This window comes from Alligator sinensis, unplaced genomic scaffold, assembly GCF_000455745.1.
Source record: "Alligator sinensis unplaced genomic scaffold, ASM45574v1 scaffold597_1, whole genome shotgun sequence".
Classification (NCBI taxonomy): domain Eukaryota; kingdom Metazoa; phylum Chordata; order Crocodylia; family Alligatoridae; genus Alligator; species Alligator sinensis.
The window spans coordinates 699,209-715,859 of NW_005842074.1; the positions used below are offsets into that span (position 1 = coordinate 699,209).

The 16,651-nt window shown below is 40.6% G+C and overlaps 1 protein-coding gene and 1 long non-coding RNA gene across 3 annotated transcripts in view; one reads left to right on the forward strand and one right to left on the reverse strand.

Annotated features, from left to right (window-relative positions):
* The window catches only part of LOC102377490, a 2,533-nt gene extending 1,125 nt beyond the window's left edge, over nt 1–1,408 (reverse strand). The window contains exon 1 of one of the 2 annotated variants that reach the window (XR_323826.1): nt 1,345–1,408. This is a non-coding gene — a long non-coding RNA (uncharacterized LOC102377490). Of the gene's footprint in view, nt 1–945; nt 1,041–1,344 lie in introns of those variants that run through there. The other variant, XR_323825.3, reaches the window with a different exon arrangement.
* ARHGAP28 (Rho GTPase activating protein 28) overlaps nt 1–16,651 on the forward strand; it is a 104,886-nt gene that overhangs the window by 71,866 nt on the left and 16,369 nt on the right. Inside the window, exons 4-8 of the mRNA XM_014519977.2 lie at nt 5,254–5,344; nt 7,083–7,240; nt 11,003–11,168; nt 11,278–11,369; nt 12,968–13,045. Coding sequence (XP_014375463.1) covers nt 5,254–5,344; nt 7,083–7,240; nt 11,003–11,168; nt 11,278–11,369; nt 12,968–13,045 — 585 coding nt within the window. The remainder of the gene's footprint in view (nt 1–5,253; nt 5,345–7,082; nt 7,241–11,002; nt 11,169–11,277; nt 11,370–12,967; nt 13,046–16,651) is intronic.

Here is a 16,651-nt window from a genome sequence, read left to right on the forward strand (position 1 = left end):
AGAGCCACCCAAGGGAAGATTCATTTAGCTTTACCCTCAACTACAAGAGAAAGGGGAATAAACATTGTTACTATGTAAACTGCACAATCATCAGCAATAGACAAAGGATTATCCTCCCTGTTTTGGTTTTTTCCTTTGCTTCCTAAACAGATTTCTTTCTTCCTTTTTTCGTTTTTAGTTTGCTTTGCTGTCAGCAGACAGGAAGAAAAGACACAAGGGAAGGGCAAGTAAAGATTTTCCTAGTCATTGTGGGCATAGGGAAAGTTTTAGTGAAGGTTCCTACACTAGGTTTATAAGTTCATTTGAAAGGTGCTACATCACTGTCTGGCATAATGAATCAGAGCTCAGAGGATCAGGTTTTGATACTGTTACCCAAGAGGAATGTAGCACTGAATCCTTCTGCTTCAGGTCTTGATGACACCAGAGTTACAGATCCCTCACTCTCCCAATTGCAGGACTGCTCCCAGAAGAGCACAAAACACCCCAAATGTACAGGGAAAGAAGTGAAGAACTGACTTCACTCTGAGGCTATCACACCCAGAACAGTCAATCTGATTTAAAAACAGGAAGCTTGCTATGGTAGCCTAAGATCAGATTCAATGAGGGCACATCTACATGCGATAAATTCAGGTGCATTAAACTGCTCCCGGGCACACATCTACACGTGTACCGGGGTCAGAAGCAAATTGAGCACAACAGGAGCAACTTAGTCTGGGGCTGCTCCTGCTGTGCTCTCCCCCACCCTGTAGCAGCAAAGGGGAGTCTGGGGGCACTGAGGCCAGCCCCAGCCTGGCAGGGGGCTCCAGGGGCAGGCTTGGGTAGGCAGGGGGCACAGCGGGTCAGGTCTGGGCTCCAGGGGATGGGGCAGAGCTGCTGTCTGGAGCTGCCCCAGGAGCCAGGGCCAGCTCCCCTTCCCCCACCCCCAGAGCTTGTGGCTATCCCCACCTTCTCGAGGCTGGGAGATACCCCAGGACAGCAGGGAGCTACAGTGACAGCTCCTCCCTGCAGCTTGGAGCTAACCCTGAGCTCTACACAGCTCAGAGCTGCCCTCAGAGTCAGGGACAGCTCCCCCCTGCTCCCCTGAGCTCATGACTTAGCTAGGCAGCAGTTGTGGCCCCCTGCTGCCTGGGCTAACTGGGATCAATTTGCTCCCAGTTGGCATCTACACATGCACTTTGAGCATTAGTTTAAAGTGCCATTTTAAAGTACCTGCATCTGTGGGTACTGGCAAATGACACTTTAAATTAATTTACTGCACAGTAATTTCTGCACATGTATAGATGCTGATGCTTTACTGCACATTAGATTAGTCAAATGTGCAGTAACGCGCATGTGTAAACGCACCTTGTATGTGCTACCATGAAGCCCTAAAAAAAATGATGCTTCCTCAAAATGTTCTCTTAGGGAGCTTCCCTTAGATGAAATGTCTTCCCCACCCCTAACAGTACTCATCTTGTGCTCATCAGTACTCATCACGTGCAGCAGAGAACCATGTTTACTGCTATGGTGTATTAGTCACAATAGCCTGATTTTCATGAGTGCTAATCACTCACAGCACCCATTTAAAGGCTGTTGGCTGCAAGTGCTCAGTGTATCTGAAAATCAGGCATTTTGGTCTCTGCTGAAACTTAAAAGTAAATTAGGAAAGCTGTTGGGGAGGGTGGGAATTGAAAACACTTTTGGTAAAAGTTAATTTCATACTAATGAATCACCAAACCCTGAACACCTCCATCAAATAAGACATCTTTTTAGTTCTAAGGGGCTAGGAACAGAAGTTGCACATAAACCAGCTTAAGTAATCAGAAACTATTTTAAACCTGTAACTAAACAGAAGTTAAGTGCACATAAACCAGTTTCAAAATAGCCAAAGCTGGTTTAAGATAAAGCCACTTGAATGTAGTATCAGACTTAACTGACTTAGGTCAAACCATTTATGGAACTTCTGTCCCAGACCCAATTTAAGTTAAATCACAGTCCCCCAACATACCAGGATGCTTTGCAGCCCTGGGGTGGGCTGTGCTGTCTACTTGAGCAGAGCAGGGTTGGCCCAGCCCCTCTGTTCTCTGGTTAGAGCAGTGAGGGCTGGCTGACAAGGGGGTGGGGGTGGGAAACCTGGATGGGGACAGCCTGGGAGTGGAGTTTAATCCCCTCTTCCACCAGCATGGGATGCCAGCTGGGGTCTGCCAGGCAGAGGTACAGTGGCCCCTGTCAGACATTCCCCCTGCTTGCCACTCAAGCAGCAGGGAGCCTGTCCAGCCCTGGCAGCAGCCTGAAGTGGTGCTCTCGCACCAGCACGGGACACCAGCTAGGGTCTGCCAGGCAGGAGTGCAGCATACCCCATCAGGCATTTCCCCTGCTCACTGCTTGACCGGTGGGGGGCACAGCCTGCCCCAGTGGCAGCCTGAGTCAAAGGTGGAGGGGAAGGGATTTAATTCTCCCCTCCCTCCCCTCTCCCACTGGCACAGGACCTGACAGGGGCTGCTGCAACCCTGCCTGGCAGATCCCAGATGGGGTCCTGTGCCAGTGGGATAGGGGAGGGAGTTCAGCTTCCCTCCAGCCTTCTAGTCACTGCCAAAGTGAAGGGGGGGCTCACTCTAGTGCCCCCCAAGCTTCTGCCATGAGCTACTGCAGGCATGTGGCTGCATTTCCAGAATCAAAAGTGAATGTCTGTTCATTTGCTTCTCAGTTCAATCTACGCTGGTTAGACTAACCTGCAAAGATTGAATTTATTCAGGCTCGGGCTTTTTGAATTTCTGTATTTAGCCAGGGAGTTTTCCTAGACTAGCACATGCAAGATCAGGCTTTAATTAAAGAAGAATCTCAGCTCTCCAAGGGGCACAAAAGGCAGTTAAAGCAACAGTGGTGGAAACAGTGAATAAATCTACAAGTGGAAACCTGCAGCATGAGTAAAATGATAACAATAATATCTTGGGTTTACAATTTCTCTTAGCTGTGCTGTAGCACAGACATTAGCATTTTCATTTTGTGATGGTCTGATGATTAGTTTTTAAATCTTCTATATGGCAGAAAGCTTTTTAAAAAACTGCCTCTCTGTCTCATCTCCCCTTTTATTTTTGCTATTCAGATTTCCACTTCCCACTGTAAGTTCTACTGTACATAGTACTAGTAAACACTGGAGGTATTTTTAGTATCAATAATGGGTACTATCTAATGAAAAACTGTAAATCAGGATATGCACCAAATTCTGTCTTCACTGATGCCCCAGCCCAGGGGCCCTCTGGGCCTAGCACATTTATTGAAAAATTAGCTTTTCAATTTTTCCCACCTTTTTTTTCTTTAAAGAGACTTTGTTGAAATATAAAATTCACATAAGGAAAAAATACCTCTGTTTCTTACATTGTATAGCAAGGACAGAAAGCTACTTTAAGTCCCCATAAGAAAAGTCATAAGACCTGTCACCTTTAATTCCTTGTAATGGAAAGATACAAGTAGCCAGCACTGCACAGATAATCTTTTATGATTTTCTAACTTGCACTGGTGTTAATACAATGTGTAACTGAAACATGACTGGTTTTTTGGCCACCCCTTCTCCTACTGTGCTAGCCCAGAAAAAAATGGCAGTTGTAGAAAAGGTTCCCTTTTAGATTTCTGTCACTAATACTATTTGCTATATGTTATCAAGATGAGAAGGATTTTAAACAAATGTAATTCATATTCAACAGAATATTTTTTGCCTATGCTTTGCACTATGTAGAGTTTAGGCATGGAAAAGAGAGAGGATGAGAAAGTCAATTTTGCTTGGTTTATAATCAGTTTCAGTAGAATAATTGCCCTTTGGCGATATTTATTTGAACCTCCAAAAAAATCTCTAAGATTAACAGGATACATGATTATATTTGTGTCCTGTAAAGGTTAGGGATTTTTTGATAATCTAAAAGCATCTGAGAGATTTTTATTTACTTTTATTAACTAGCCCTTGCATTTTAACGAATTACAGTTGAAAAGAAGCCTTGTGACTCACATCCTGTTTGTGATCAAGTTTGTAGCTTCTTACATGGACTCTCTCAGGAGAGATTTTTTTATTCAGCATACATTTGACTTTGTTACTTAAAAAACCCAAAGGATAAGGGTACATACAGCAACTGCAAAATTATTACAGTCTTCCAAAGTCTGCCAACTTTTAAAATACTTGCCATCTTATATCTGCTGTAGCCCTGTTCCTGCACACTGACTACAAACTAGAAAGATAGTGTATTCTGACCCCAGGGAAAGTATCACCTCACATTGATGAACAGCTTCTTCATCAAGTTAAAGGGCAATACTGGACTCATCCAGGCTCTCCTCAGGGCTTCTGAGCTGAAAAGATGATGGAGGCCATGCTGGGCTGCATGTAAAAGCCTGGTGAGGGGAGGAGAGAATACAGTTCTCAAGTCTCCCAGCAGGATGCAAGGAAGATCACAGAAAAAATAACAAAGCTGCTAGACAGTTTAGTAGTCTTCATCAAGCTGCCTTCAAACGTGTTTTCAGTATTACTCTCTCTCATTCACCTCTAATACTCCTCAGGATCAGTCCCTTCACCACTAATCAAAAGGGCAAAATTCAACACCTGAAAATGTGTCACACCATGTGAAAGTTGCACTTCGACCTTCAGCCCCATTCGCTGCTGTGACAGATGCTCGCACTCTGTTTTTACGCAGTGTGAAACAATTTCTGGGGTGAAAATTAATGAAAGTGAACAACCAACAAGGGACTTTTTCCCTCAGATAATTTTGCAACTCTCTGGTAAAAAAAAACCAGTGTTACGACATACCGTAGTCTGTGGGGGGAAATGCTGGTGCACATTTCGAACTGATTTTGGCCGCCTATTCCTTTGAAGTGCTGAGTTGCCTCAATTCCTGCAGATTTTCTGGGGAAGTGGAAGGTGTTCAGGGTGCATCAGGAAGGACTCAGCAGAACGATCGCAAACTGATTACAAGCAAAATGAATTACAAATTGATAAGAACCTTTCACATGCTGCAATTATATCCAGCAACTTAATTAGTCCATTTCAGTTATATAAGGCAGAACTCATTAGCTTTGGAGAAATACAGTAATACTTGCTGACCTCACTGTGCTCTACATCTGTGCAGCCTGAAGAAGATTAATATACAGGCTGGGTATGTAAAGCTTATTCAGGCACATCACAGTGGATTGTTTAAATTTGATGAAGACAATATAAGTTGTGAATGATACGCTGTTGATGGAACTGTAGGCCTTTGATTTAATTCAGTGTGATCATTTTTCCTTGCCCAGAAGCCCACATTTGAGACAGCTCCAGTGTCACCAGTTCCTTCTAATGGTCTCCAGCTTCCCGGGCAAAAGCCAGCTTGGAAATCAGTTAGCTGTGAGTATGCTAAGTATGTTCACTTCATCATAAAACTGAGAGCTAGAAAGGACATTTGGGGCACTTCCCTGTTTTATATTTGAAATGTACTAAATGCTCTTCTCTAAGACTTGTGTGATCATTAATATACCTATACATTATAGTTGTGGCCACTGTCCCCATTCCTGGCTAGTATTCTGTTGTACTGGAGTATATAGAAATATAGATCCCTGCCTTGAGCCTTTTCAGTAGAAGAGATACAAAGAGTTGAAAGGCTGTAGAAGTGAATATAACCAGGGCTGGACACAGGGTGAACTGCGTGGCTGCCCGTGGCCCAGACAGGATTGGGGCCTGAAAATCGTAAATTTTCTCTGTTGTCCCATTTATTATTATCATTATCTCTGGTGAAGGGGGGCCCGATCCTAAAAGTTTGAACGGGGCCACCAGGAGTCTAGGTACAGTGCTAAATAAAACCCATTGCCAAATCAAGATGGTAATGAATTTAACCAGCTTTGTTAGTAACATGTTTTGTTGCTGGTTTATTAGGTGTTGGCAAATCCCAAAAAGAAAAATGTGAATACATTTCTCATTTCACCAATCCTTCAAAAATGGTAATAACTGAAAATAATTATTTTATTGGTTTCCATCACAATATCCTTACCTACTAAGTTTGTGCCAATTTGCACAAACCAGGGGTTGGCAACCTATGACCTGCGGGCCAGATCTGGCCTGTGGTGACATTTGATCCAGCCCATGGACATGGGGCTTCAGCGGTAGCGGGTTTCAGCAGCAGGCATTTTCCTATCCCTCCACAGGGAAAAACATGAGTTGCAGGTGCTCTCCCCATGCTGCCGTGGGGAAAAGTGACAGCAGCTCAGTCCTAGCATCCACCCACCTGCCTCTGACATGAACTGAGTCAGTCTGGCCTGCAGCCTTAACAGGTTGCCAACTGTTTGGCCAGCCTAAGGCTGGCAACATTAATGAAAACGATGGAACTGCTCAAACTATTGTCTGGAGTACTGTCACCAGTATGTGAACTGGAACTCATTTGAGCTAATAAACTTTGAAGCCTCTGACAAGAGCATTTCTTTAATAGGAATTTCATTTATAAGTTTTTGCCTAGTTCCAATTAATTTCAGCGGGCAACTCTGCTTTGAAACAGAGCAGCCAGTCATTTTGTGGTTTTGGAATCTGTTAGAATCCCACCAGAGCTGGCATAGTTTTACAAGCTGGCTGGTAACATGCTGAACCTTGTCTGCACAGGTTGTGTCGATAGTAGAGTTCTTGACACAACAAAGTAGCAATTAGGGGGAATCGTAAGAAAAATATGTATACTATAAATATGGTACCAGCCATTGAGGCAACAATGTTAGCAGCATTTTTCTATCTAGAACTTTTGACATGTTCAGTAGACACATGCACATGTCATTTCCCTGGCCAGGGTAAACAAGTCCATAATATAGAAATGTGATGCTCATTCTGCTACTAATAAACAGGAAGGCAATCACAGTTGAATCGCCTTGTATGTAAAAAGCTACAGGAAATAGATAAATAATCTAAAATAATAGCAGGACTCGTACTTCGGAAGGTTTGTTTCCTTCAGACAAAACAGGAACGTATGTTACGCTGAAATTTCTCTTCAAAATTGTTCCCTTAGCACCTTTTCAAGTTTTCGGTTTTCTTTGTCCTTTTTTTTAACACCTGCTTCCTGAACACAAGCATATGCTACATATTCATATATAGTTTGCCTTGCTTTCAGCTAATAGCTGTCTAGACTGTGGACTAGATAAAGATAGCCCATCAGTAACAGAAGAGCTATTCCATGAAGTTTCTTTCTCAGAATCCATTACAGTGCTTCCAAAAAGGAGAGAATGGCCAAACAACCAACGATTCAAAAAGGATGATTCTGCTTTGCCTGTAAGTTTTTAATACCTCCTTATTTTCTTAGTAGTTTTTCTTTACTCTGTTAATTTCCTGCTTTATTTCCTTCGGCATGATGAAGTCTTTTAAACTATATTGGATTTCCTTCACTATAGAGGCTTCATGCTGTGTTTGTCTGTCTCCCACAATTCTGCGTTCTCAGGGAGGTGCCAAAACTGGAATGCATACTTAAGCATAATCATATCTTGTATCCAATGCATTTTAGCACATGTACTCAAAGCATGTTGGGTACATGTATCACCACAAAACTTCCGCACGGAAACAAAGATCTGTGGCAGCTACTGACTCTAGAAATTCTTCTCGGTTACTTGGACATTAGTCCCATCCAAATTCTCTGTCCTCTTCAACACATGGATTTCTGTGTGTGAAATCCATTGTCACTGTGGACATGGGAGAAAAAGCAGGTGATATCATGCCCTAGTATCATTGATTGTCTCAGATAACTATTCATCACAGTTGCAATACAAGAGAGAGACCATTTCAATGGTTTGGGGCAAAAGATTATTATATCATGAAAACAGAGAGGCATGGAGTGGTTAGTCAGTTGGACAGCAGTCAGCCTCAGAACAAGCTGGCAACTTTCTGCTTCCATCACAGCCTCCAAAGCTGGGCCACTGAAACAGCTTTATCACCAGTGCGCTCCGAAAACAAAACTTAAGTCAGAGCTGTAAACATGTAGGAGCCTAAAGAAAGTCATAATGGTCATGAGATGCTCCCCTAATCTGAGATAGTTCTCATCTATGTGGACATTGAACTCATGAAAAAATATCCAGTTATGTTTCTTCAGCACTACCAGTGGAGAGTAGAGCAAGAAGCACAAAGAGGCACGCAGTGGCTGGAAGAGGCACGAGGTCTGTCTGGTTTCTGTGGTGATTATAATTTGAACACTTTTGGAGGATAAAGATTTCTCTCCTTTTATCATGGTTCTGTTATACTCAAGCTCAAGGTTCTTCCATACTTCTGTTTATAGAAAACCAGTTATCTGCACCAGTCATCACCAGAGCTTGTGTGCCCATGCGCACATCCCCCACTCCCAGTTCTAGAAAGATGCCTAATCTCCCAGTCTTGAGCCATGGTATGATCTGCCTAACTGACAGAGCAATATGAGACAAATATGCCTGACTGTTGGCTTTGTACTCATGGGTACACAATTGAGTAGTTTCAAAGAAGGGCATAAGTATGCTTGAAGAGGCCCTTTATGTGCACTAAAATGTATTTTGTGCATCCTTAAATGTATGCAAGAGCTATTCAAATTTATCACAAGCATAAACTTGCTAGAATTAAAACGTGAAAGTATGGCTATTGTTGTTGGCATTTTCCTTTGCATGCTGCCACACGTGATATTTTTCACTTATACTGGGCCAAATTGCAGTGAGAATTTGTGCTGGCAAGAAACCTCCTCTCATTCTGCTGTGCAGCTTGAACAAGGATCACAATAAAATTTAATGTAAGCAGGGACTGATCACTGAAAAATTAAATAGTAATCTAAGAGGGCAAATAACCAAACAGGGATGAAGTCTACAGGGGCTGGTCCTCCACATCAGGATGTATAGGCTGTGATATCTTAATAGAGAGCCAATAATTGGGGAGGGGGAGAGGGGGGTGAATATTGTGTAATCCTGGAAAGGATTTTGCCACCTAAAATACAATTACTTTCAAATGCTCCCTCCAAGGATGAAGCAACTCTGACTGCCCCTTAGACAGAACAATGTAAAAATTGTACAATCTGGGAACATGATAAATGAAACTGAATCACAAATGTTGAAATGAAAGCCTATTAAGAAACCAAGCCCATTTAAAAGCAGTATATTGCTTTCCCTCTCCCCCTTCCCTCCTCAGCCCAGGAAGATATGTCAAATAGTAAATGGAAACTACATCTTAAGCCAGGACTTTCATTTCTAAAACATACAGACATTAAAAAACATGAAAGTTGCTCCCAGTGTGTTGTGCTACCTTCAATACTGTATAATTTTATGACTCGGCTGTTTTCTGGGCCCTGTGCCATGTTTCCTAGTGCTGTTCTTGCAGAGAAGCACAGCCTAAAATCTCATGTTAACACTCTACCACATCAAAATGACTCTAGGAGACAACAAACCACCATGGAAAGTTATCATAAACTTTTAGGAAAAATAAGTTATTCATGGTCTCTTCCTATTTTGGCAAATAGGCTTGCAAAGAGGCCTTCTCTGCCCTCCCTTTAAATATATGTGTATTTTAAAATCCATTTTTCACATTGTCAGCATGATTTATTATACTATTTATGTTTTGGCATGTTTTCACCTGATATAATGAGATTTTTGTGTTTTTTTGATATAATGTAAGCTTTATTTCTTTTGGTTTTTACTGATATATTTCATTACATTTCAATTGTAGTTCAAAATCTCATCATATAAAGGTAAAAATAGGATATATAGATTGCAGGGATCATTTCTATACCTTCCCAACTTAGGCAGTTGATAACTATGTGGCGGTTTTTCCTGTTTTTGCTCTAATTAGGATCACCTTTTGCTTAAAAAAAAAGTTCCTTCGAATTTGACATTGGAGACCCTGACTTCCTCTGTGGGCTGCCACAGCCCTCTCCTCTGTTACTTTTGGAGCACAATGCAAGATGCATCTTTTTGTTTTTGCTTGCCTTTTCCTTGACTGTCATTTCTCAGTTTTATATATAAATGGAAGGCCTTGAATATGAATTTTAATTAAAGGAAGGGTTGGATTCAAGCCTGTGGATCCACCATCCTCAAGTTTTGGTTCTAGGTCAAATTCCTAAAGAAAGGAGATCAGGTATAGCGCTGTTTCCGTAGTAAGTATTTATGACTGGTTTGTTATTGGTTTCATTTATTTAAGGATGACAAAGTTCCATAGTACCATGGAACAAGTATGTGTAGTAAGAATAGATGAAGATGATGAAGATATCACAACATAGGAAAATAGCTCTTTTTCACATATGGAAAATGATTTAATATCATGAGTTGCATAATGCAGCATTGTATACCTTCATGTCTGAGGCTGTAGTTTCTAATATGCATGCATATTTATGCTTCAGAATTTGAAAAATAGCATTTAGTTCATGTATATGCTCCACAGATTCTACTTTCATAATTGTTTTTTGGGCTTTTGATATTCAGGTGTCCGATTACACAATCAAGAGAATTCCTGTGTCAAAAAGCAGGAGTTAGTGCCAGGTTGGCATTAGGACTCGAGATTTCATTCTTCAGTGTCTTGTGCTCTCACCATTAAACCACACTCCCCAAAACTGTGCAAATTTATGTTGATGCTCAAATAACAAGGAGAATAATTTACGATACACAGACATTTCTGTGACAATACATGGGAACCCTTTAGACAGCACCTAGTAAAACTGGAAGAATTGAAGAGAACTGAAGTAACTTACTCTATCCTAATGAGAAAGGCATATAGTTAGATATCATGATAACTAATTATTTCACTGGAATTAGGCAAGGACTTTGGGGGGTAACATCCTTTCTATTGCAAAAGCTGCAAACTTTGAATGAGCACCAAGTGTGGGGACCTCAGAGTCAACTCAAACAAAAATGCGTTCCTCCAGAAGCACGCTGGTCCTGCACATGGTAACACAGATTCAGCTAGTCGACATAGGTCATCTACAAAATAACTATAGTGTGATTTCTTGCAGGGTTTCTTTTATAGAACACTTCACAAATGATAGTTTTAAAAAAAGAATGTCTCAAACCTGAGACAAATTTCAACTCTTTATTGTAGAAATTTATTGTTCGGAAAAGCCGGTTTGGACTGACAGAGACTGGTGATCTGTCTCTTGAAGACATGAAGAAAATTCGCTATCTTTCTTTGATTGAGCTGACAGCCTTCTACGACGCACTGGGAATAGAACTGAAAAGGAACAGAACAGAAAGAGTCAAAGGACGAGGTAAACATACTGTAGTAGCAGGATGACAGGCATCTTGTAATTTTTTTAGTGCTTAGCAAGAAGGTACTTCTTATGCTTCATTTTCTCTCTTTTATATTTTTCTTTTAAGAAAATGGCCTTTTTGGAGTCCCTCTCACAATACTACTAGAAAATGATCAAAAGAAAGTTCCTGGAATAAAAGTTCCTCTCATCTTTCAAAAAGTGAGTAGATCATAATAAGTTCAACCAGTAAGGCTTGAATTTTCATCATTAGCATTGACAGTCAAAACAGATGTCAGATAAAAGAGGAGGTAGACTTTAATGGCTTCAAGGTGTTGACCATTTTTTCTCTCTCTCTCTTGTGATTTCTATCTCTCAGGAGACTTGGATTAAAACCACTATTTTTCTATAATATGTGTACATTGGGATTTTTTTCTAATGTTAGATTTATATATTTACTATTTTGACCAAGAAACTTAAAGAACCGAAGGGTGGACATGTGGTCCCCTTTTTTCATTTAACTCTTGAGCAATGAAAAAGTTTTATATGGGAGCATTTTGAGGTGTAATATCACATAAATTCAAATTGAAGAGATGCTGACATCTCTGAAACTATTGGAAGTGAACTGATGTATTCTACATGAGGTGTATACTGCCAAGATGATGATCATTCAGCTGAATTGGTGTAATGTCACAGTGATATCCAGTGGATGGCTCATTTAGATATACATACACAAAAAATGCACGTGGACTTTAAGATTCAATGACATTTATCTTCAAATAACTCCTGAAAGAAAATAAAACTGCTAATATTGATTAACTTAGTGTTAACTTGCATATCTATAATCAGTCTCTGCATTATCAGCAAAAACCCCAACTTTGCCATGCTTTGTCAAGTTTACAATGAGAAGTAATAGAGATCTGGCAGGTTCTTTGAGAAAGCAGATAGAACTGGAAGAGAAGAGTTAGTGGTGAAAATCCAGAACCCTGTGAATAACTGCTAAAATGTTATAGTTTTTTTCCTACTTTCATATTTTGTCAAAGGTGCAGCTGGGTAGTTCTGAACCCTGACTGGGTACAGAGGGACAGCAGCTGTCACTGGGCTGCCAGCAGCAGTAGCAGGAGCTGAGCTAGCAATGTGGGGACTGCTCTTTCTGTGTCCAACCCCGTTCCCCACAGTCAGTGCCCAGGGCTTGTGCCCTGGCTGCCCCCTGTAGTTAGGTTCCTACAGTTTGTCTAAACAAAATATGCTTCATTTTTGTAAAGAATAAAGCTTGAGGACTGAGAGAGCCTATTCTATGGGGAGATCCCAGAAAAAATGATTTTAGGATTATTTTCTAGTCAGAGCTCTTGATCCTGCCCAAAGACATTTATTATTTATAGCCATTTCTAAGAGGCTCATCACCATAACAGATGAGTATCTTGTGTATACTCATTAGTTTTTTTCTTTTAACACTATTTTGAGGTATGGGAATCAATATGATTACTTGCTAAAAACAGGACTGCTCATTGTAAACTGTAAAAAAAATCTACCTCATCAATATTATCCCTCACTATCAGTGCTCCTAGGTACCAGGAGTCCCAAATCACAATGGAAAGCCCTGCTGTTCTATGAGCTATATAATTGTATAGAGTCTATTCTGAAAAGGTACAGCCTGAAGAATGCTTGTTTAAATGAACGTTAATTATTTGCTATTATAGATCACATAAAACTAAACTGTTACTAAACTGTTTTGGGGGGACAGGTTGTAAAAAGGTACTTAGAGGGTTTTTCCCCCCAAATGGTTGGGTTTTTTTTTAAATGCTTCTCTTACTTTTTAGTTGCTGCTCAAGCTTGAGGAAACAGGCTTAGAAACAGAAGGAATTCTTCGAGTACCTGGATCTGCTTCAAGAGTTAAGGTACATACATGCCATCTTCCCTTTTCTAGCTTAGAAAGCAACAATTTGGTACAGATCGATCACCAATCTCATACCTGCCACTGAAAATCTATGGTTGGCCATTTGCTGCCTGAAACGGAGGCCCAAAATCTTTACATGAGCTAATGTTTTATTTAGAGCATACATGTACTCAAAGTGCCATTTTCCTACACTGAGCCTGTGAAGAATTCCCTGTTTTCATGACCTTACCTCTGTCTCACAGGAAATCTCACTTCTATTATTTTAATTTACATAAGAAATACTGAGTCACTAAAGGGAGGTTATCAAGTAATTTTAGCTAAAGATCCTTGCCAATTTTTTCATTTATCCTTTGTTTGGTGTTTTACAATCGTAATGTTGGTCTCTGAGAAGCATGTCCTTTATCTGAGTGTTTGATGACGGCAGTAGTCCATTTTCACTGTACAACAGAAGAGTTCATTTGAGTAGTAAGGTTGACGCCATGATAAATGGAATCACATTTTATCCTATACACAATGGGACTATTGACAAAAATAACTATCAACTAAAGACACAGACAGGCTTCCATTCCAGTTTCTGTTCCAATTTTCTCTTTCTTGTTAACCAGGCATTACACTGTGTCTGGAACTGTGTACATAAAGACATAAAACCTAAAGACAACTTGAAGCTGAATAGCATACTGTAAGTCATGCCATTACAAATGAGAGAATGACAAAGCATTGCTTAGTGGCTCTAGACTCAGAACATTAAGTGGAAGAGCAGGTCTTTATTATATAAAACTATCTCCAGTAGTTGGTATCTTTTATGTACAATCTTTCCTTTCCTCTGAAATTAATATCAATATTCATAGCATTTTTGCTTATATTATTTTAAGGTGACAAATCCCACCTGCTATAACAAAATGTTCCACCTGCAAGTAAAATAGCCTTTTTATGAGAGAGAGAATTAAGCTTTGCTGTGACAGCTGCACAGAATAAATTAAGAGTGTTTCAGGATTTTGTAGACTACTCAGTGTTGATTGGCTTGTGAGGTCAATTTTAGCTAGTAAAATATCATATGTTAAGGGGAAGCTTTACAAGGCACATAATGATGACAGGCTACAGAGCCCATTTCATGTTAAAGTATAGATAAGGGATGGAAGGAGGTGACTGGAGCTATGTAAATGAGGAATGCATCTTTCAGAGGTAAAGTGGGAATTGGATGAAGCCCTATATTAGTTACTTTGGATAAGGCTCTGCAAATTTAGAGCTGGAGATAACTGAGGCCATAATAGGGCTTGATTCTTCAAGGCTTTGGGAAAGTGCAGATTTTTTTACCCCACTGACTTCATTAGATGTTGAGAGAACTCAGAACCCTGCAGAATGCGCAGTATCTTACAGGATTTAGCCCCTCATCTGGACAGGGATTCTGCAAAATCCCAGTTTGAGTTTTTGCAATATTTCATTGTTCTTTCACACAATCTACACTTCTTTCTACGTTGCAGAAAAATAACACAGCACAGCTGCTTTGTATGTTTTAATAATTAACTTTTGTATTTGCATACACTCTCTTGGTTTTTGTTCAGCTATTCACATCCTGTACACAGAAAATTACTTTGTGATGTGTGTTTCTGTATATATGACTTTCTTATGCTAAGTGGCAAGTTAAACATCCACATGAAAGATGCCATGCTCTTTATTTGAGTTTTTGGTTCATTTAAGTCATTCCAACAAGTCAACCAGTAAAAGACGGAGGGAAAGATTTCCTTAAGCAGATCCAGATTTCATTCTTCAAAGCCGTCATACATTATTATGACATTAGGATTTGAGGGCATTCCAACTTTATTTCACTCTTGTATTAAAAAATAAAAGGCACATGGATGTGATTAAGGGTGAGCTTTCTATATTGCAAAGAAGTAGAAATAAATACAAGTTTTCCTCTGCCTCTTAACTGTGGAATGTAACAAGAGCTCCACTGAACAAAAAATCAAAATGAAATATTAATCTAGTCTATTGTGAGCTCAGAAGAATGAAAGACTGCTTGAAGACTATATTTCTTAATATAACTAGATGCGTATACAAAGTGTGCGGCAAAAATATTGGTCTCGCCTCTCGGTTGTCTTCTTTTACCTTCTTCCTGTTCTTGGAATATTAAGCAGCAAAATATTGAGAGCTCTTTCTCTCCCCTTGTGGTTTTGATGAAGTGAGGGGTTCTGCTCCATATTTCTCAGTCAGTTACCAGGAGGGAATTTAATCCAGGTGTTTGAATGGATTAGGTGCAAGCGATGTGAATAAAAAGGCAGTTGAGATAGCAGAGAATGCAGCCAGTAAAATGTACTAGTAAAAGAGGCATTGTAACATTAAACACCAAATCCTGCATGACTTTATATTTCCTTTTGTGCCAACCATTTCACTTCATTATGTGTGACTGTATTTGATATGTAATTTCCTTCTATTAATGTGAGGCAGGCTTCATTTTTTAAAAGCTCTTCTTTCTCAATGAGCTAATTTTCTTGCATACTGGCAATGCAGATTTGACAAAAATGTGATTAAACAGCAGCACATCAAATATAAAGCCCTGCTCACATAAACAGTCCTATTGAAATCAACGATTCGCTTCATGTGTATATGGCAAAGTATTTGGCCAGTAGTAATTATAAAAGCTACTTAATTTATGGATACATAAGTGAGGATAAATATGAATGAGCAAACAAACAGTAACGTTCTTGCAGGCAAAAAAGCTGTTTTCAGGAGATGAAGATACAAATCAAGCTGTTTGTGAGGCCTTCCTTTGAGTAGGAACTCTGGTTTTGAAGAAAGTTTCCTTTCCAGATTTCTTGCAGAAAAACAGTCTTTAGGATTATACCATGGTCTTCTGGTATGGGTGTTGGTCTGTTTAAATAAACAGCAAGGTAGCATTCTTTGTCTGGGCATTTTTATCCTCTTCAGAAGCACAATTTGACAGATCTTGTTGGTGGAGTCTGAAGCAGAGTCAGATGTGAAGTGCTCCTAGACTCATAGATTTCATAGACATCAGGGCTGGAAGGGACCTCAGAAGATCATCGAGTCCAGCCCCCCGCCCAAAGGGCAGGAAGTCAGCTGGGGTCATAGGATCCCAGCAAGATAAGCATCCAGTTTCATCTTGAAGGTGTTCAATGAAGGTGCTTGAACCACCTCCGGTGGCAGGCTGTTCCAGACCTTGGGGGCTCAGACAGTAAAGAAGTTCTTCCTTATGTCCAGCCTGAAACGATCTTGAAGTAGTTTGTGACCATTCGACCTCGTCATCCCTTGGGGCGCTCTGGTGAACAAACGTTCCCCCAGATGCTGGTGGTCACCCCTGATAAACTTATAGGTGGCCATCAGATCACCCCTGAGCCTGCGCTTTTTCAGGCTAAAGAGCCCCAGGGCTCTCAGCCTGTCATCGTAGGGTCTGCTTCCCTGACCTCTGATCATGCGCGTGGCTCTTCTCTGGACTCTCTCAAGCTTCTCCACATCCTTTTTGAATTGTGGAGCCCAAAACTGGACACAGTACTCCAGCTGCGGCCTCACTAAGGCCGAGTACAAGGGGAGAATGACGTCCCGGGATTTGCTTGAGAAGCATCTATGGAGGCAAGCCAGCGTTTTGGTCGCT